Source organism: Desmodus rotundus, chromosome 2 (assembly GCF_022682495.2).
Source record: "Desmodus rotundus isolate HL8 chromosome 2, HLdesRot8A.1, whole genome shotgun sequence".
NCBI classification, from domain to species: Eukaryota; Metazoa; Chordata; class Mammalia; order Chiroptera; family Phyllostomidae; genus Desmodus; species Desmodus rotundus.
In genome coordinates, this window is record NC_071388.1 from 52,065,738 (window position 1) to 52,088,622 (window position 22,885).

The 22,885-nt window shown below is 38.0% G+C and overlaps 1 protein-coding gene across 2 annotated transcripts in view; it reads left to right on the plus strand.

The window, feature by feature from the left end:
- TRPC1 (transient receptor potential cation channel subfamily C member 1) overlaps positions 1–22,885 on the plus strand; it is a 71,627-nt gene that overhangs the window by 28,457 nt on the left and 20,285 nt on the right. For both annotated transcript variants that reach the window (XM_024556325.3, XM_045192051.2), the window contains 3 exons: positions 5,984–6,115; positions 8,628–8,823; positions 13,925–14,261. In XM_024556325.3, coding sequence (XP_024412093.1) covers positions 5,984–6,115; positions 8,628–8,823; positions 13,925–14,261 — 665 coding nt within the window. The remainder of the gene's footprint in view (positions 1–5,983; positions 6,116–8,627; positions 8,824–13,924; positions 14,262–22,885) is intronic.

Consider the following 22,885-nt stretch of genomic DNA (forward strand, 5'->3'; position numbering starts at 1 on the left):
AACTGATTGCCTTCTCATACACATCCCAATCAGGGACTCAACCCATGACCTGGGTTTATGTCCTGACTGGGAATTGAACCTGCATCCTCTGGGTGTACAGAACAATGCCCCAACCAATTGAGCCAAACCAGCTTGGGCTGTTGGGAGTTTTGTCATTACTGATTCTATTTCACTGGCTGTAATCTGTTCAGATTCTCTTACTATTTCTGATTCAGTTTTGGAAGATTGCATGTTACTAGGATTTATCCATTTTTTCTAGATTGCCAGGTTTGTTGGCATATATTTGTTTGTAGTATTTTATTATAATTCTTCGTGTTTTTGTAGTGTCAGTTGTTACTTTTCTCCTTTAATTTCTGATTGTATCTATTTGAGTCCTCTCTTTTTTTTCTTGATGAGTCTGATTAAGGGCCTGTCAATTGTTTGTTTTCAGAGAACCAACTCTTGGATTCATTTGTCTTTCATAATTTTTTTAGTCTCTATGTCATTTATTTTTAATCTAAACTTTATTTCCTTCCTTCTACTCACATCTTTGCTGTTCTTTTTCTAAGTCTTTTAGGTGTAAGGTTAGATTGTTTGAGATTTTGGGGGGCCTGGTGAGGTAGACGTGTATTGCTATGAATTTTCCTCTTAGGACTGCTTTTGCTGTGTCCCATAGGTTTTGGGTTTTTGCATGTTCATTTTCATTAGTTTCAAAGTAGCTTTTGATTTCTCCTTTGATGTCATTGTTGACCCACTTATCATTTATTCACTTATTATTTAGCCTATCTGTGTTGGTGTGTTTTTCAGTTTTTTACTTATAATTGATTTCTAGTTTCCTACTATTGTGGTTGGAGAAGATGCTTGATATGATTTCAGTCGTCTTAAATTTGAGACTTGTGTTCTCACTTGTGGTCTATCCTAAAAACTATTCCATGTGCACTTGAAAAGAATGTATCTTCTGCTGCTTTGGGATGAAATGCTCTGAAAATATTAATTAAATCCACCTATTGAGTTTGTAGTTTAGGACTGCTGTTTCCTCGTTCATTTCTGTCTCAGTGATCTACCCATTGATGTCAATGGGGTGCTAACATCCCCTCCTATGACTATATTACTGTCCATCTCTCCCTCGATGTCCATCAAGATTTGCTTTATATATTTAGGTGCTCTTATGTTGGATTCATAAATGTTTACAAGGGTTATATCCTCTTGTTGGATTGTTCCCTTTATCAATATGTAATGTCCTTCTTTATCTCTTATTATATCCTTTAGCTTAAAATTTATTTTGTCTGATATAATTACTGCTACTCCAGCTTTTTTTTTTTTGTTTCCATTTTCATGATATATCCTTTGTCATCCCTTTACTTTCAGTTAGTGTGTATTTTTCATTCTGAAGTTTGTCTATTGTAGACAACATATATATGGATCTTGTTTTCTTATCCATTCAACTCTCCATTGTCTTTTAATTGAAGAATTTAAGTCATTTACATTTAAGGTAATTATTGATTATTGATAAGTATGTATTTATTGCCATTTTATTATTTATAACTATGTTCTTTCTTTTTTTTTCTTTTCTTAAAGAAGGCCTTTTAACATTTCTTATAATATAGGTTTGGTGGTAACAAACTTTTGGGTTTTTGTTTGTTTTTGTTTTTTTGTCTGGGAAGCTATTTATTTTCCCTTCAATTGAATGATAGCCTTGCTGGGTAGAGTAGTCTTAATTGTTGGTCCTTGCTTTTTATCACTTTGTATATTTCATGCCAATTCTTTCTGGTCTGAAATGTTTCTGTTGAGGAGTCAGTTGAGAGTCATTTGGGAGCTTCCTTGTAGGTAACTATTTTTCTCTTGTTGGTTTTAAGATTCTCTCTTTGTCTTTATCCTTTATCATTTTAATTATGATGTGTCTTTTTGTGTGCCTGTTTGTGTTCATCTTGTTTGGGACTCTGTGCTATTCCTGGACCTGTGTGTCTTTTTCTTTCAGGAGGTTAGGGTAGTTTCCAGCCATTATTTCTTCAAATATGTTCTTGATTCTTTCCTTGCTCTCTTCTTTTTCTGGTACCCCTATGATGCAGATGTTGTTACACTTCATATTGTCCCAGAAGTCCTTTAGACTATCCTCATTTTAAAAAAAAAAAAATTATTTATTTTTAGACAGAGGGGAAGGGAAAGAGAGAGGGAGAGAAACATCAATGTGTGGTTGCCTCTCATGTGCCCCCTACTGGCAGCCTGACCAGCAACCTAGGCATGTGCCCTGTTTGGAAATCAAATCAGTGACCCTTTGGTTTGCAGGCTGGCACTTAGTCCACTGAGCCACACCAGCCACGTCTAGACTATCCTTATTTTTTATGAATCTTTTTTCTTTGTTCTGATCTGTTTGGATGTTTTCTACTACCTTGTTTTCTAAAACACTGATTTGGTCCTCTGCTTCATCTTGTCTGCTGTTGATCCCTTCTAGTGTATTCCTTATTTGAGATATTGTATTCCTCATTTCTGGCTGGTTCTTTTTTATGGTTTCTATGTTGTTTTTCATGCTGTTGAAGTTCTCACGATGTTTTTGAGCATCTTCATAACCATTGTTTTGAACTATGTATCTTGTAGCTTGCTTGCCTCTATTTCATTTAGTTGCTTTTTGGGGATTCTCCTGTCTTTTGTTTGGGGCATGTTTCTTTGTCTCCCCACTTTGGCTATTTTTCTCTGTTTGTTTCTGGGTATTAGGTAGATGTTCCATGCTTGGTATGGTGGCTTTGTGTAGTAGGTGTGTTGTAGGGCTCAGAGGAGTGGTCTTTCTAATTTCCTGAGCTAAGTGCTGCCATTTTTTTTGTGTAGGTTATGTGAGCTGTCCTGTTGTATCAGTAGTTGAGTCTTGATTTCCGTTGGCTTGTCCATGGTTGAGGTTGCCCCTTGAACTGGCTATGAGGATCAACCCTGAATGCAGTGCATAGATGCTATGCAGAGACAGCTCCACAAAGCTGAATTCATCCCAACAGTGTCTAGTGTCTTCTAAGATTTTCCATTGTTTGTGCTGCTTCTGGTGCTATGATGTGGTCTATGTTGTGTTGGTTCTGGGGCCCATCAGGAGTCCCAGGGCTGCTAGATGGCAGGCACTGACAGTGACAAGCTCTGGGCTACACCTTTGGAGGTATGACACAACCCACAGTTTGTAGCTGGCTCTGCAGGGCCTCGGTGTACATGGGAGGGGCCTCACTGCACAGCAAGGCCCATTTCCACTGACACCATACTCAAGGCCAGGTCGGCAAAAGGACCGAAGCTCCCTGAGATCTGCCCTCACCTGTTTGCTATCTGGTAGGCTCAGATACTGAAAGAGCCTCTGGTGGTATACCAGTTGCTTGAAGGGGACTCTCAGTGAGTCACCAGGTAGGTAGGGGTGACAGTTGTTCACCAAGCTGATAGAGACGGTTATTTGTCAGTGCTGGGTTTAAAGCCACTCAGCAACAGTCTCAGGGTACACTATAATTAGTCTCCACCTGCTTTGTGCCTGCAGACCTCTGTGGTGGGATCATGTCTCAGGGATTAATCAGGGTGTGGCCAACAGTGTTCATCAGTCCTACACAGACCAAGATTTGGTGGTGTGAATGGAGAGCTCTGCACAGGAAAGGTGATGCTGGTCTGGTATGAGCTGGGGAAAAATGGTTCACTCAAGAAAAAATGGCCTCACCCAAGAGCCAAACAACTCATTTCCTTCTAGAGTCTTCCCAGATCTAGTGGAGAGTTTTCTGTACCAGGGAACCAAGTTGGCTATGGTGGGCTGATAGTACTGTGGACCACATGCTCAGCAAGGCAGGGCTGCCAGGAGTCAGGGTGGTAGAGCTTATGGTTCTTCATTGATGGGGCTAGTAGATCTCTTATGGGGGTCCGGAAGCAGCTACTCTGGCTGTGGGCTGTGCCCCAGGTTGGTGGTTGGCTATGGAAATAGGTTGTGAGCCATGGGACTACTATGGCCATGGTGGGCAGGGCAGTCCAGGGTAGTATGGAACTGGTCTCTTCTGGCCCTCAGTAGGTGGGGAAGGGAAATGGTCTCTGGCCTAGAGCCTCACAACTCTCTCTCTGATTCTCTTTGAATGCGTCCTCAAGATCCCTTCAAGAAAGTCTGTACCACAGGCTTAGGCATCAAACTGTTTTGGAGGTTGTGAGGTTGACTGGACTACAGGGGTGCCAGGAGGATGGGGTTGTACAGTCCTGCTAGGCCAGTGCAGATTGGAGAGGAGTGTTTGCCCCAGGAAAGATGGTGTCTGTGGACAGTGCAGGTGAGGAACTCAGCACAGGGACTCTGGTGGCTGTCCTCTCAGCTCTTTCTGGAGCCATACAGCCCAGTCTGTCCTCACAAGACCCAAGTTTGCTCAGATCCACACTCCTCTGCTTGGGCCCAGTGTGTGTGGCTGTGAATGAGATTTTGTGTGCGAACCCTTTTAGAGGGCACTTGAGTTTCTATCAGCATCCCATCTCTCCCTGGTGGACACAATCCCCACTATTTTTACAGGCAAATGTTACATGGGAGCCTCTTTTCGGCTCTGTTACTCCAGGTGGGGGAGTTCAATGTGGGATGAAGACCCCACGTGTCTCATGGGGAACCTTTGCAGCTGAGATATCCCTCCAGATTCCCTCCAGATTCTCAGCTACCAAACTGGGGCCAGCACTTTTTGCATCTTCACCCTTCCCATCAGTTTCGATGTGGCTTCTTCTGTAAATCCTTGGATATAAGACTTACGTTCAGCTACTCTTCAGTTGGTTATTTAGGTTGATTGTTCTATAATTTAGTTGTAATTCCAATATGGGTCTGAAAGAAGGTGAGTGTAACTTACACCTACTCTGTCACCATCTTCTGATTTGTTCTTTTTCTAACTTCTTAAGTTAGATATTTAGCTTATTGATTTTAGATTTGGCTTCCTTTCCAGTAAGTGTATTTAAGATATTTTCTAATTTCTCTTGTGATTTCTTCTTTGGTGGATGGTTACTTAATTATTAATGAACTGTATTTTTAGAGTAGTTTTAGGCGTAACAAAACTGAGCAGAAAGTAGTTTCCCCATACTCACTACCCTCCTCTCACAGCCTTCCTGACCTCTCACCAGTGCAGTGCACTTGTTACAACAGATAAACAAACATTGGCCGACTATTATCACCTACATGATGAGAGCATCCTCTTTCTAAACTACCTGCTTTCTTTAAAAAGCAAGCATGTATTGAATTTACATTTAAAAGAAAAATATACATTATATAACATCTACCAAATTTACAAATTAAGAGTTGTATATTTATAAATGAAAGAATTATAGTAGAATTATTCTGATTTGGTTTCTATTTAGATATTGAACATTAATTAATTTACAGATGCTGAAGGGAGTAAATTATTACTAGATTATGTATAAATACATGATTTCATTCTTTTTACATTTAATTTTTTACTGTACTTTTTCCTTACCATTTAACCCCATTTTATCCACCTCCCCTCGCAATTACCACACTGTTGTCCATGTCCATGAGTCCTTTTTCCTTTTTGCTCAATCTCTCCCCAAACTCCCCCTCCTGATAGCTGTCACCATGCTCTCTATATTACGAGCTTGTCTCTGTTTTGCTTGTTAGTTCAGTTTGTTTTTAAGATTTGAAACATCTTTAAAAAATAACCTGGTTGAATGAGTCATGTTTTACATTTATTTAGCATATTAGTCTTATTGGAGAAGGAAATTTAAAAATAAAAATTATTAGCATATTTTATTTAAAATAATGTTGGATTTAGGAATAGAAAATTTTTTAATTAAATCGTATGGAAGAATGCAATGTTTTGAGTCTATGAATAGAAACACTAAAATGATTTCCTTTAAAGCAATACATATAAAATTTTCCAATATTCATCTCAAAATATTTTTAAGTCATTTTTACTTTCTATTTTATAATACTATGATTTTAAGTTAATGAAAATTATGAGTTAAAATACTAATCTCATGTATGTAATAATTTTCTTTTACATTATGGAATCAAATTTTATCACAGGTTTCGTCTTGATATATATCGTTGCTTGGCCAGTCCAGCTCTAATAATGTTAACAGAGGAGGATCCAATTCTGAGAGCATTTGAACTTAGTGCTGATTTAAAAGAACTAAGCCTCGTGGAGGTGGAATTCAGGTAGGAATACATGGAAAGTATCAATTCTATCTTTTTTTTTCAGAATATTTATTTACATTTGATCCAAGATGACCAGATCTTGCTGCCACCTTCTTGGGATTTTCTTTTTCCTTAGCAAATAGACCCCAGTGTAATTTAGGTCATTCCTACCCATCTTCTTTCTGCCCCTCTTGCACCACCCTTAAATGCCTGCTTTGTTCAACATTGCCAAAGGCGTCCTAGGGCAATGTGAAGAGTAGTGGAGTGGTAGCCTTAAGCAAGAACAAAATTATTTATAACTGCTCTCTGTCCTACCTCCCTTCATTCCCAAATTCTGTAATTATTCTTGGAGTGTGATCCTTCATAACTCTCAGAAACAATAGAATACTTTTTGTACGTTGGGGCTATTGCAAAATAGAAACCTCGTCCCTTTTCACTATTCATTCACTGTTTGGTGAGAGTTTCTACGAGAAGAAGCATAACATGTAGACATCTTTTCTGAATTGAAGAGTTACATGCAATTCTGGCAATTTACATACCCAAGGAATCACTGTTATCATTTCTCCTAGAGAGATAACTTGGAGGGAAAAAAGGCTTTCAGAAAAGCAGCCTATTAAACTACTGACTTAGACGTTTAAAAAAATTTTTTTAAAACTACATTTGTAAACTTTAGGAAAAGCTGTGAGACTTTCTCTTATGTTAAAGTATCCCTGGTGCCCTCCAAGGAAGGAAGACTTGATCGAGATTTCTTGGCAGTCCCCATCTTTCCTTTCACATCCAGCTGACGGTGGAGCCCATGTCTTACATTGCTTCACTCCAGTGGCTTGATAAAATTGGGACAATTCAAACTTCTACTTACTGCAAGGGCAAAAAGAAACTTGCACTTTTCTTTTGCCTTTACAGCAGTATATATAGTGAGTTCTTAATATCTCCAAGTTTAGAAACTTTCTATTTTAATCTTATAATTGGAGTTCTGAGTTACCACATTAAAGAATTTATTCAACTCCTTTCAAAATGGAAACAACCACTGTGATTATATTGTAATCATAGTCTAATAAAGTTAGATTTTGAAGTGATCATAGAGTCATTTTGGTGGTCTCTTGTTTTTCTAGATGGGGAATGTGATCTATAGAGGTTAGACATTTTACTGATATCAACTGCTAATTAGGAACAGAATTGACCTTGAAAGTAGGAGCAGAGTTGTTGGCTAGAATGGAAGGAAGACTCATTGCTTCCTTTTTACTATATTTCCATCTAAACTATACAGCCACTTATTAGTTTTACAGTAATCTATTGGAGATTAAGCAAATTAGGTATATAAAATATATTAATGCTACCTTTGAATCTAGTGGTTTTGCAGCGTTTATCTGAAGGTGAGGTATCTTTGTAAAAACACACTTTTGATGAATGTTTCCATCTGTAATTAGATTCCTAGACTAAGAAGCAGGTAATACTTTAGTTGTTAAAGAAATCCAACTATTTTTTCTTAGGTATTTTGGTTACATAGTAAATGCAAAGAATAGTGGATGACAAAAACATTAGCTCCTAAGAAATAGATTTTAACTTTTTGAGTTACAATTTTATGTAACCAGTTCATGGAAGACCCCATTGTATAGAAATATTAATCAATGGGAAATCTTTCTATTTTCCCTTCCTTTGTCTTTAAGGAAAAAAAGGAATGAAAATTGTTTTCTGAAGTTCAGTTGACTCATAATTATTTATTTCTAACTTTATTCTTAAGTTGTTTTACTCAGACATGTTTAATATAATTGATATTCTTACAAAGAATTATATACTAAAACTTCTTAACTCCTCAGAAATTGATTTGGGCCTACCTTTAACACACAGTGAAATTCTAAGTTTCAAGGAATAGTGATTCTGAAAGAGAACTCTTTACTGGGCATGTTTCAGTATATTTCTAACTCGATTTTTGTTCTAATGAGCAATTTAAAAATGAGTCAAAATGCTATTTTAATATCAGAAGTAGAATAAATATGTTCTAGACTATTATTGAAAAAAGGTTTAAAAACTATATAATAATATTTATTAGGTAGCATTAACATATTTCTCTTTTAAGATAAGTATATAAAAGGAAGTACTAAATATACCACCTATAGAGAATAAGGGCAAATGAGTTGAGTGAATAATTGGCTGACAAAGATTATTCGAATTTCTAGGAATGTTGGTCTATGTAAGGAAAGATTGTGCTTAGATTGACGCAATGATGCCTCAGTCCCCTTCAAAGTAGGCACCTTGGGACTTCACAGAGTTCTCTCAGTTGACATCAGCTTCCTTAGATTGACCATCTGAGATGGCCAGTGTGAACACCAGAGACATAATCATGTTGTAGTTCCCCACAGCTGTGGGGCGTTAACTCACCAATAGTTTCCTTTGACTGTGGGCGCGACATGACTTCGGATGTTGTGTACCACTATCAGAACTAAAATATTACTGAGTGAAAGTTTTCTAGTGAAAATAGCGCAGCTAGAAAGCGGAAGTGACATTTCTAATAATCGATCATTGCATTTTGCAGGACTGATTATGAAGAACTAGCCCGGCAGTGTAAAATGTTTGCTAAAGATTTGCTTGCACAAGCCCGGAATTCTCGAGAACTGGAAGTTATTCTAAACCATACATCTAGTGATGAGCCTCTTGACAAACGGGGATTATTAGAAGAAAGAATGAATTTAAGTCGTCTAAAACTTGCTATCAAATATAACCAAAAGGAGGTATGAGGGTTTCTGTGATATATTTAATTATTCCCTCCACAGTGGTCTAGGGGCTTAGAGCAAAGGCTTTGGAGCAGCCCATATAGATTAAGATCCTAGTTCTGCTTCATAAAAACATGCATCCTTGGGAAAGTTACTGAATCTGTCGGAGCTTTAGTTTTAAGAATTAATTCATATATATAGTTAAGAGTTTATTATAATGAGTACTAGCATTAAGCAAAAATTCAGGGGTAGTTGCTATTATTTTTAATAGTTAATTTTCATTATAATAGTATGTACACTAATTTAATGTTTTTGCAAAATTGTAGCTACTCAGGTAAGATCTTGTGTCGTGACCTCATAATGAGGTTTCCATCTCATATTTTGTTTGTCATAGTTTTGTTTTATTGATCTGGTTATGATAGTCCTTTTTCTAGTAATAGTGCCTTTCCGTTTAAAAATAAAGTATCAGATATTATGTTTCCTGATTCTTATTTGTTAATTTATTGTGAAACCCAAGGGTGGAGAGGCACATGATAAGGTAACTAAGTTGAATGTGATTCTTCCAACATCATCCCTTCCCATTAAGGGAAATACTTATTTCTATTCCCCATACATATACATACACATGATTCAGAAATTTGAAGGAGGAAGAAGGTATGAATTTTAAATTTTACTGAACATCTTATAAGTATACAATGATATCCAGTTGACAGTATGGAGTATTGATAAATGGTACTTTAAAGGTATTGCTTCTAAGACCCATTATTTTTATTATCAACATAGATGTTGGCATAAAACTTGTTTATCAAATTCATTTTAAGATAAAAATGAAGCCTGAAATAGATAATGGTAGAAGGCAAAATACAGGACCTCTGATGCTAGGAACAGAATTTTTAAAAATTTTGGTTAAAAATTTGAGACTCATATACGATATCTGTCCAGAAGGTATCCAGCCATGTACTATGAAAAATAGAGACATTTACTGAAGAAGATATAAGGTACAAGAAACATTGTACAAGGCGCAATGATACCTCAGTACCCTTCAAAGTAGGCACCTTGGGACTTAACAGTGTTCTCTCAATTGCCATCAGCTGCCGCATCGTATTTTCCTGAATCTCATCAACAATCTGAAATCTCTTCCCTTTCAAAGGTGATTTTAGTTTTGGGAAAAGCCAGAAGTCACAGGGCACCAAATCTGGGCTGTAGTGGGGCTGAGTCACCTGGGTGATTCGATGTTTCACCAAAAAACTCTGCACAAGACATGATGCATGAGCAGGCACATTGTTGTGATGAAGCTGCCAATCGCTAGTTGCCCATAGCCGCGGACTTCTGAATCATCCGAATAGTTTTCATGGAGGAATGTTTAAGCATAATGCAAAATTTGGTGCAGATTCGTTGTTCTACTCACTCAGTAATTTATAATGCGATGGCCACACAGTACACATGCTCACTCAATGGCGTCCACCACCCCCACTGACTAGTACAGTGAAGTCATCATTGTTCCCGCATGGGCATTCCGGTCCACTCTCCTAGGCTACCAGGTTACATCAGTGTTGCACAAACCACTCTGATTATATTAATAATGGCTGGATTTTTTTCTGTGCAGACCTCGTAGCTTTGATGCAGGGATTTTAAGATGTTTACTTTAAGATTACCTAGATAGTATATTGTTTATCCAGACCTCTGGCTTCAAATCCTATATTTTTTCAAGTATTTCAAGGTTCGTGGTTAAGATAAAACCTTTTAGGGAAAAAATTAAGTATAAGAATTTGGATCAGTATAGCTATAAGATTATAAATCAACAAAATAGTTGTGTGGTTTAAAGAGAAAATATAATGCTAAAGTGTACAAGTAGAAACAGAACAGAAACCCGGATGTAACCTTCCTCTGATATATATTTTGACTAGACATTATTGACTAGATACTAGGTTAATTTATGTACTTATTTGTTCCACAACTTAAAATAGACATGAAATTTTAGGATATGGTAGAATAGGGAGATAACAAGATACGAAATCAATGTAAGTGATTGGGAAAAGAACATCAAAGAAAAGTGGACAGAACCAAGGTAATCCTGGCTAGGGAAGAAACAACTAAGAGGCCGTTTCCTAACAATGTATTTATGTACCTGAAGACATGCAAGAGGTAACCAAATGTTTCCTTCTAAAGAAGACGAAAGAAAAGGACAAAGAGATAGTAATATTTTTAGTTGAAAGGAAGATACTCCATAATTTTAAGGATTAAAGAAAATGTAAAATAGCTTTTTAAACTTTATTTCTAAGTATGATTAAAGGAGAAGATAATATTTCCCCAAATAATTGGTAGACTTTATTCATCCTGAATAACAAACTACCCTAACACTTAGTGGCCTAAAACAGCATCTCATCATCATTTATGAAAGTTTTATAATCATTTCATTACGCTCTTGGTTACTCTAGGTCGGGACTTAGAAAAGGGCATAGCAAACATGATTTGTCTCTGCTTCACTATGGGTAGGGCTCACCCAGAGATAACTCACGTGACTGGGAGCTAGTCGCTTGGAGGCTACTTCACCCATACCTCAGGTGCTTGGGCAGGCCCTTGAGGACTCAAGCAGGGAGTGCTGAGTGGGCTGGGTGCTCAGGTGGATAGGTCCACAGAGGGTGGGTTTCTTGAGACCTGGAACCATAGAGGGGTATGGCCATGATGGTGGGTTGGCTGTGAGGAGATGGTCTGAGGATCCTCTGAGGGTTGACCAGGGTGCCCACATACAGCCCGGGCTTCCTCGCAGCATGCTGGCTTCAGGGTAGTAGGGCTTTTTACAGGGCAGTCTATGGCTCTGAGAGCAAATGCTCTTCAAAGTGCAAGCTGCATGACCTTTTATGAACTACCTTCACAAGTTACATAGCATCACTTCTTCCAGAATCTCCTGGTGAAAGCAATCACATGTTGAAGGGTAGGGAACATTGATAGCCTGCCTCTTGATTAGGGGAGTATCAAAGAATTTCTGTCTTCATTTTAAGTATTTTTTTCCTCACCTGAGGATATTTTTTTTTATTGATTTTGGAGAGAGGAAGGTAGAGAGAGAGAGAGAGAGCCATCAATGTGAGAAACAGGCATTGATTGGCTGCTTCTCATATACACCCAGCCTGGGGATTAAACCCACAGCTGAGGCATGTGCCATGACCAGGGATCGAACCTGTGACCTTTTGGTGCATGGGACAATGCTCCAACCAACAGAGCCACCTGGGCAGGGCTGTATCTACATTTTAAATCCACCTCAGAATAATAACATTTCCAACTGAAATTTTGTTTTCCCAATTACCTATATAACATGACTGTTAATTAAATCACCATTATACAGAGGGATGGCAAGGACAGCAAAGAATCCTGAGACTGCTTTCACATTTGGGGGGAATGGTGAAACCATTCGGTTTGGGATGCTACTAAATTAGGTAATTGGTATAAGAAAAAGCTATTTCTCTCTCCAGTATTTCATCTTGAAAGACAAATCAAGATTTCCTAAGAACACCTGAATTTGAGCAGAAGAATAAAGAATGAAGTAAGACTTAAGTGCCAAAAAAAAAATAGTATTGAGTTGGCAGAAAAATCTGTTTAGTGTTTTCCATAAAATAAGAGACAAATTTTTCATTTTCATCAGTAACTTTATTGATTTAGATATTTTGAGCACATCAGTTAACTCCCGCTATTGGCTTCTAAATGGGTAGAGGCCAGGGATGCTGCTAAACACCTTCCCATGCATGAGACAGCCCCAGGGCAAAGAGTTATTTGGTCAAAATGTCAACAGTACCAAGAAATTCACAAACCACTTTTGACACATTCAGTCAGCCTCAGCACCTTCTCCATATGCTGCACAAACCTTTTTTTGTGTTTCAGTTGTGTTTTTACTTTTCTGGAAATAATAAAGCTTAATGGGCTGAAAATGCTGCATATTTTCTTCCACCTTCAATTAAAATGGCTGCACAAAAATTCACCAATTTTGATAAGTTTTGTTTTAAAGCCAGCTGATATGACAGCTGTCACAATACCATCTAACAAAATTGTTTTGAATGAAATTAAAGACAATTAAGCATGACTAGAGCCATTGTACAGGAGAAAACTAAATGAACTTTTTAGCCAACCCAATATATTAGGAAATTTCTTGATAAGCACAATAAATAACAACAGGAACTATTTTTTACTACAGTGTTACATTGTACAAATTATATTCCATCACAGGATTAATCACTTTAAAACAGAAGATTGACTAAATATAATTTAGATATCTGAGTGATATTATGATCACTTTTGCTTTACTTTGGTCATTTCAAACCTGATCACATTGCTGTATGTAGAGTTATCAGAATCCTTAAGTTAACTTCACACTGTGAGAACTATATTGGGAAAATACTGCTTCTGGAATTTGCAAACTGGAAAACTTTGTGAACTTTGGTTAATTATTTTCTGTACTTAAACTAGAATTTTCTTCTTATGCGGGAATATTTTTCCTTCCTCACAGAATTCGGTTTTAAGCAGACTAAAGACTATTGCACTTTAAACTTTCCATTTTTATACATATGTCTGATGCTTATACTTTGATTGCTTTGCTAGCTTGACATCTTTGTTTCTTGTAACAAAAATCATTAATTTTTATAGACTAAAGTCTCTTTCTATGGTTTTACTTGTTAACTTTGAAATTTCATAAGCATTTTCATGAGTATTTATAAATTAAATGTTGCAAGGTAGCTAAGTAGGCTAGTAAAAATCATTAATACATAATAGTGCATGCTACGAACTAGGCACTATTTTAAGAGCTTTATATTTAATCCCCGTAACAAGTTTATGAAGTAGATAATATTACTACCTCCATTTTCAGATAGGCAATTTGAGACTTAGATTTGAAAACTTGCTCGAGGTCATTAATAAGTGGCAGAGCTAGATTTGGATCTAGGTAGTCTGGCTCCACAGTCTATGCTCTTACCCTCTACACTCTTTATTACATGTAAGAAAGAAAAACCTATGTGGACTGTATAAAATTCTTTTCTTGCTGTTAAAACTTTGAATATCAATTAAACATGGTATTAGCACATCCTATTTACAGGTTCACTTGACTTTTTTTCATATGTGTATTCCTTTTCAGTTTGTCTCCCAGTCTAACTGCCAGCAGTTTCTGAACACTGTTTGGTTTGGACAGATGTCAGGTTATCGACGTAAGCCCACCTGTAAGAAGATAGCGACTGTTTTAACAGTTGGCATCTTTTGGCCACTTTTGTCACTTTGCTATTTGATAGCTCCCAAATCTCAGTTTGGCAGAATCATTCATACACCTTTTATGAAATTCATTATTCATGGAGCATCATATTTCACATTCTTGCTGTTACTAAACCTATACTCTCTTGTCTACAATGAGGATAAGAAAAACACTATGGGACCAGCTCTTGAAAGGATAGACTATCTTCTTATACTGTGGATCATTGGTAAGTATCAAGTTCGTTTGAAAGGTTCTGCCCATTAATTCTCCTTTGCTGGGTGGCATTATATTCAATTTGTAATTTTATACTGTTTACACATCCAGAATTTGAACACTTCTATGATCACTGAAGACTTAACTAACATTTTTACAAAAATAAATGTCCCTGAACTTGATGATAAGGGAACAGAGCTCTTATTAGTTAATTCCATGGAAGTTAAAATTTTTTATTATCAGTCTCTAAAATTATTTATGATTATTAAAAACAAATTTTGCTGATGAATGCTTTTTTTGGTATAAGATGGTGAACCTAGTCTTACGTATTTTGAAATGTAATATATTTTATACTTGGTTGAATTTTAAGAGTTAAGTATTTTCTCTTATTATATCATTAGTTTTCCTTTTAAGAACCTATGAATCTTTGTAGTTACATTTTCCTGGTTACTCACTCTATAAATCAGTTCTTTGTATTGATAGCCAGATCTCTTTAGAAATTACAGGGTTTTAATATATATATAAGACATTTTGGTTGTGAAATTGTTTTCTGTCAGTTTTAATGCTGTATAATGAATATTTTAAATAACCTTGTGCTGCCCTTGCCCCTTTTTTGATGGGGGTGAAAGGTAAGGAGTTCAGGTGTACTCGTGTTGTCTACCTACAGACTTAATACCATCTCCTTCATTTCTCTGTGTTTCATCCTTGTTCTTAACCTCAGTATTTCTGACTTATCTTTCTGTAGAGTAAAAGGATATTGAAATTTAGTCTTTTCTATGGTATAAAACACCGATTAATATGTTTTTGATTGTTTCAGTTATTACATAGTTTGAGAACAGTTAGTGTAAAATGTTCACCTTTAATTCTCAGCTATAAAATTAATTTGCATGTTTGAGATTTTTATTTTTATTTGGAAATTAATTAATCTTAAATAACTTGATTTCAATCAGGGTTTTACTTTTAGCGCTGTTCAATCCATGATATGTTAATGTTTAAAATTAGGTAGGTAAAACAGACTTCCAGTCAGATGGCAGAGTAGGTATACCATGTGCTCACCTCCTCCCCTGACCACATCAAAACTACAGCTAACCTACACAACAGCCATTACTGAGAATCACCTGAAGCCTAGTTGAACAGAACACCTATAATTAAGGATATAGGAAAGGAGTCACATCCAGATCTGCAGGAGGGATGGAGACCACACACTGGCGGCTGGGAATCGGAAGGCTGTGGAGGTTCCCCCTGAGGAGCGAAGGGTCCCAGCCCCACGCCCTAGCCTGGGGCCCCAGTACTGGGAAGAGAAGTCCCCATAACTTTTGGCTGTGAAGACCAGCAGGGATTGTGGCTAAGGGGATTATGGCTGAGTGAGAAGCGGGGCTTCTGGAGTCTCAGACTTTCCTCGTAAACAGACCATCCAAGGACTTACCTTGCTGACCACTCACTGGCTCTAACTCCAGTGCTGGGGCAGCAGTCAGGGGCATACTTGGAAGAACTGAATTATCTGGCTTCAGGGCAAAGGCTGGAAAGGCCACTTTCTCCCAGACAAAAATGCTAGCAGAAGCCATTGTTCCTTTGTTGAGCCCTCCCCCACCCAGCTGCAGGTGCAGACAGGCTCTGTATCTGAGTCTCAATCGACCTGGCTAACACTGCTCACCCTGTGCTGGTGATTCCCTAAGTCCCTGCCCCACCCATCTGGAAGGTCTACCCAAGCCTATTTCCATGACTTTTCCATAAAAAAAGGCCTGCTTTGGCTCATGCTACTGACTTTCCTAAAATCTTTCAAAGGTTCACAAAACTCAAACAAGCAGCATCTGAACTTGGCCTGTTATGTACCTCTTGCTAAGCAGCCTCAAGCCTGGCATTAGTGACATCCAGCCTTAGTTCACAGCTTAGCCTCTCCCAGGTACCTCCAAGCCCAGCACAAGCAGCAACATCTGCAGATCACTTTGTAGCTTACAACAAGTGGCTCCAGGCAGGTCACAGGTAGTAGCCAACCCTGGTCTGCACCCAAGAGGTTCCAGAACCAACACATGCAATGGCCAGCATCAGAGCACACCAGAACACAACCCAATCATCTCTACTTGAGACACACAGAAAGGGTGGACATGGCAGTCACCAGAGCTTCACCAGAGTGCATCCTGCTCTGTAGGTTCTGCCCCCACACAACAGCTCCTCCACTGGAGTCATGGCCAGCCCTCATAACCAATCAGCCTCATGGGCAGTCCCTCCCATTTACATGCCAACAACAGTCAAGGCTCAACTACAACAGGAGGACACACACAACCCTCACAAGGGACACACTTGGGTCACTGAGCCAGGTTATCAGGGAGAATTCACCAATGAACTCCTTAGGACACCTACTACATGAGGCCACTCTAGCAAGACCAAGAGACATAGCAGCTCTACCTAATGCATAGAAACAAACAGGGAAGCAGCCAAAATGAGGAGATAAAGAAATGTGGCCCTAATGACAGAACAGAACAAAACTCCAGAAAAGAACTAAAAAAAAAAAACCAAAAAAAAAAAACGGACAAGCAATGTAACAGATGCAGAGTTCAAAGCACAGGTTACAACAATGCTCAGTGAATCTAGGGAAAGAGTAGACCAACCCAGTGAGTGCTTCAACAATAAAATGGAGATAAAATAGAGATAGAGAATGTAAAAAAAGAATTAGTGAAATGAAGACTATAATAACTGAAATGAAGAATACATAACAGGGAATCAATAGTAGAATAAGTAAAGCAGAGGATCAAGTCAGCAATTTGGAAGACAAGGTAGCAGAATATACCCAATCAGAACAGCAAACAGAAAAAGCATTATTAAAAAAATAAGGATAATTTAAGAGGGCTCTGGGACAATATCAGGCATACCAACATTTGCATCATACAGGTACCTGAAGGAGAGGAAAGAGAGAAAGGTATTGAAAACCTACTTGAAGAAATAGTGACAAAAAACTTTCCTAACCTGGTAAAAGAAGGAGACATGCTAGTCTGGAAGCACAGAGTCCTGAACAGAATGAACCCCAAAAGGGCCACACCAAGACAGTAAAATTCTTAAGTAAAATTAAGCAAAAGGTTAAAGACAAAGAATTTTAAAAGCAGCAGGAGAAAAACAGTTAGTTACCTACAAGGGGGCACCCATAAGACTGTCAGATGATTTCTCAAAAGAAACTTTGCAGGCCAGAAGGGATTGGTCCAAAATATTCTAAGTGATGAAAAGCAAGGCCTACAACCAAGATTACCCAACAAAGCTATCATTTAGAATCAAAGGAGAGATAAATAGCTTCCCAGACAAGAAAGAGCTAAAGAAGTTCACCACCACCAAACCAGTATTACAAGAAGTGTTAAAAGCATCTTCTTGAAGGAGAAGGAGAAGGAGGAGGAGGAGGAGGTGAAGAAAGATAAAAAATATTAACAATGAAATCTTGCCATTTGTACTAACATGGATGAATTGAGAGGGTGTTGTGCTGGGTGGGGTGGATTGAACAGAGAAGGACAAATTCTGTGTGATCTCACTTACATGTGAAATCTAAAAAATGCTAAATGAATAGGCAAGGCAGAAGCAGACTCATAGATACAGAGAATGTTTAGATGGTTGCTGGATGGGAGGGGGTTAGGGGAATAGGTCAAAAGGGGGAAAGGATTAAGATGTGCAAATTGCCAGTTATAAAAACAGTCACAGAGGTGTAAAGTACGATGTAGGGGATATGGTCAATAATACTGCAACGATTATGTGTGGTGTCAGACGGGTACTAGACTTATAAGGGTGACCATTTCCTAAGTTGTACAATATAAATATCAATCACTATCTGTATAACTGAAATTAATATAATAGTGTATGTCAGCTGTAATGGAAAAATAAAAGGTATTAAAAAATAAAATTAGGTATATAAAGTAAAAATAATATACAGCTGAACTTTAGGTCAAAGGCTAATAAGTAATTTCTTATTAATATTTCCTTTTTCCTTGTTTCTGTTACTTTTTCTAAAATGGTATGTTTAATTTAGTAGATAATTTATACTTTATCATATTGTAGTTCCAAATTGCATTGTTATAGATCTTTTCAATGTGAAATTTGTGTACATTGTTATCTGAGTAAGTTAAAAAATATTGGGTTGAAAGAAATCTCTTAAGAAACACTTCTCTACTCATTTAGGTGTCCAACCTTAGGCGTCTCTGGGCCACGCTGGAAGAGGAAGAGTTGTCTGGGGCCACACATTAAATACACAAACACTAACAAAAACTGTTGAGCAAAAAAAGTTTTTTGTAAATTTATGATTTTGTTTTGGGCCACATTCATAGCCATCCTGGGCCACATAGTTAAATTTGAAACTATTTCTAAAAGATTGTTGTATATACCTTAGTCATAAAGAAAGGAAATTTTATATTGTTCATTTATAACCTACTGTTTAAAAGGTGATGAGAAAGATAGAAAATATTTTTTGTTTTATAAATAAGATTCAGTTTACCCAAATCTGTGTAAGAATCTAATTACAGTTACATTTCCTAGCAGTGAGGAGACACTCACTGAATTCAGAGTCCCGCCACTCTTTGGGTAGCGTGAATATGCTGCTGTCACTGAATTTGGTAATAATAGTAAGACTATGGCTACTTCTTTTTAATCGTGGTGACCCTGTTTTCAATACTGTTATTGCATGCACACACACACAACATGATTTATCCTCTCATCATGTCATGCCTCATTAGAACTGTGAAGTGTGAGGTAAGCCAGTAAAATTCCTGAAATTATTTTACTTTTCTCAGCACAGCTTCAGCTTTAAACATTTAGATCTCGATAAACCTTGCCAAGGATGTGTTCTAAGCCTGTTATGTAGGTAGATTACTCTGGGCTTTCTTAAATATACAACCTGAACGTGGTCTGAGGAAACATGGAGGAATTGTTTGCCTGCTTGTCAAAAGTCACTCCTTGGCTCAATTTATCTCATGCCAGGAGCACAGAGAGCTCTGACTCATGGTGACTGACTTTTGTACATTTGCTTCCTGTTTGTTTTCTTAGCTCTCCAGAAAAGGTAGGGTTCAATTATAAAAATTAAGGTAAGGAAAACAGAAACTGTGCTGGTGAATGCAAGAATATTAATGATATCCTTTCTTAATTTTTTACTGTTAGAATATACTAAAACAGCTGCTATAAAACTGTGCTTTTAAAAATAGTATACCTACTTTGTCCAAGCACAGGCAGAAACACATTGGGCCCAACACTCATGGAGCCTGTGGTCTAATTAAGGCAAAAACAAACAAAAAAACCAAACAGAATAACTTGAGAATCACACATATAAATTTAAAATCTCAGATGAGTTAAGTGCTACTAAGTAAAGGTCAGGGAACTAGGAGAGTGAGCATATTATAAGGGTGTTTCATCCTAGTCAAGGAGATTGGGGAGGCTGTACTATGGAAGTGCTAAATGATCTAAGATCGAAAGGGTAAGTAGGAGTCAACTAGGAGAATCGGGAAAGCATTCTAGGCTGGCACGAAGTTAAATTCAGAGGCCCAGTGGCAAGAGGAAGCATGGTACAAGGAAGGGACTGAGGAAAGGCTGGAGCAAGGGAAGTGGAATTCAAGGGGAAGCTATATAAACAGGTGTGCTCCAGACCATGGACACTTGTAGGCTGTGTTAAGTAATTCTGACTCTACTGTGAACAATGGGAAGCCATTGCCAGGTTTAAGGAGATGAGTGACAGGATCAGGTTTGCCTTTTGAAAATCCATCTGGCTACAGTGTGGAGAATGGGTTGGGAGGATAGGGCTGTAGCAAGAGTAGATGGAGGGAGACCAACAGGAGGCTATTGCAATACTCAGTGGAAGCTGGTGGTATCTTGGATTTAGGAATGTTGTGATAGGAAAAGAGATGAAGAAACAGAGTTGAGAGATATTTACAAAGTGAAGCCAATACAACATGGAAATACATATTATGTAGGGGGTGAGGGAGAGAGAGATTGTTAAGCAACATAGATATTTTGGGAGAGTACTGGGTGTGGAGATTTGTGAGTGGCTATACCTATAGTGTGGTTCTGGATAGCTTGAAATTGCAAAGTCTTTGAGATATCCCAAAGAGATGTCAGCCAGCCGTCTTAGTCTGGAGCTGAAGAGGAAGTCTAAACTTGAGTTAGCCATTGTGAATAAACTATGGTCATGGATGTGATGGATGTGACATTGGAGGAACTATAAAATTAGAAGAAGAGAGGACCTAAGGCCAAGCCTTGAGGAATCCCAAAATCATGGAATTACATTTTACTAATGTTTGTTACTAATTCTAAAAAACAAAAACAAGAAGGACCCTAAAATGTAGTACATTGATTATGTAGTGATTGCATTGCTTATAATAGTTTAAAGTTACTTTGTTCTTCCAATCCAATTCAGAAGTATGAAATACGTTGTGTATTAGCTTCATTTTTGGTGTGGGGTGTGCACAGGAGATGGGGCACTGCCTGACGGTGGTACTTACTGTTCTTTCATATGTCTCTGCCTTTTTTGACCAAAAATCTTCTTCAATTCATGTTCTGATTTTAGTCAAGAGTTCCCTTTAGGTATAATATTGCATTTTACAGAATGCAATTCTACTTATTTTTGTAAGCATTTGGGGTGGGTGGGGGGTAGTGTTACAGTGTCACAGCATTTGAGTTAATAAAATGTAGACTGTTTGGTTTAACATTTTCAGATAGTTCATTATATTTCCTTTTTCTTTTTGTCTCCCCTGCTACCTCTTCATTTTAAGTAGCTGCTCATCCAAGTGGAATTCTTTCTTTTTTAAAAAAGATTTTATTGATTTATTTTTAGAGGGAGGGAAAGAGAGGGGGGAAGAGAGGGAGAGAAACATTGATGTGTGGTTGCCTCTCAGGCACCCCCCATTAGGGACCTGGCCCGCAACCCAGGCATGTGCCCTGACTGGGAAGCGAACGAGTGACCCTTTGGTTCACAGGCTGGCACTCAATCCACTGAGCCACACCACCCAGCGCCCAAGTGTAATTCTTAAAATGCTTTTCTTATCAGATCTGCAAATATGTATAAATGTGTTTTCTATATAAAATATGGGTACTGTACAATTAAGATGTTACGAACAGAGTTTTTCAAGAATGCGTCATGTTTCCCGGGGGAATTATTCTCCCTTCTGGGAAGCCAGAGAATGATTCTAATTGACTTAACTTGATCTTCACCCATATGTTATGTTACAACATTGTTCTTTGTCACTTTATAATCTTTAAAAAATATCTTAATGTAGGAATGTATCATAAAACTATCCTGGATTACATTATCGTTCTCTGGCACTCCTAGGAATATATAACTGTGGAGGAATCTCTGGCCAAAAATGAGGAAGTTTTATTTGTTTGTTTTTTAGCTGTGTATGTTTATTCACTTAACATATATTTTTTTGAGCACCTACTGTGTATCAGGTACTATTTAGGACATTGATTAGTAAAACAGATTCTTACCCTTGAAGAGCTTACCTGAAATGAGGGGAAGACAGTTAATAATAGACATACTAAGTAAACTATACCCAATGTTTAAAAAGGATAAGTACTAAGGGAAAAAAATAAAAGCAGAGTTGGGGGGTTGGGAGTAGTGAGCATGGGGTTTGCAATTTTAAATAGCGTGATGAGAGTCGGTAGTGGCAAAGACATGAAGTGAGGGTGCTTGCTAAATGGATATCTGGGTGAGGAGCCCCCAACCAGAGGGAGGTGCCAATGTAAAGGCCTGGAGGCAGGAGTCTTGTGTGTTGCAAGAATGGCAAGAAATCAAGGAGGCCAATGTGACTAGAGTAGTAGAAGGAAAGATAGGAGAGGAGGTCAGCGAGGAGAGGTAATGTAGGGCTTTGTAGTCCATTGTGAGGAATTTGGTTCTGACTCTGAGTGAAATGATGTAAGGGAAGGTGCAACGCCCACTCTGTATGATCCACAGCAGTGATTCGGGGTTCGCATTCATACTCATAGGACACAATAGGCAGAAACCTGGTACCAGGTGTACTTGGCTTTGCAGGGTGCAAACAGGAAGTACAGCATGACAGCTTCAAATACATATTTGTTGGCGGTTCTTACAAAAGTTTGGGGCTGCTTCAAAACCTCATAGTGGGCACGCTCAGGTATATGGGATGTAGCCATCTGGATGTGTGTGGGCTACTCCAGCTAGAGAAGCCTCAAAGCTAGCAGGAACTGTATCTTATAAAGCCTAAGAGTGCAGCTCCCACAACAGGCACACTCTTAAGTTAAATGAGACATCACACTGAGAAGCTGAAGCCTGTGTTTCTCCACATTTTTATATACTCGCTGTGTATACCTTCAGGGTCTTGAGTTCACTCATAGTCTTCCTGGTCCAGATGTAGTTTCTCAATCAGTGGTTATTTCTATAATGTTCAACACAGCAAGGACATTTCTGTATGTCCTTGTTCTATAGGACGTTTCTATATGTCCTTCCATATTTTTCTTAACATAGTATGCTTCCAAGGAAATCACTTTAATAGATGATAGCATGAGGTTCTGTTCCCATGGAGAAAGAGTTCTGACCTGCAGTTAATCCTTTCTCCTTTGATAGTTACTACTGGGTTTTGAGGAGAAAAGCTACACTTGGCATTTTAAAAGGATTACTCTGGTTGCTATGTTGAGAATAGATTTTATGGAGACGAGTAA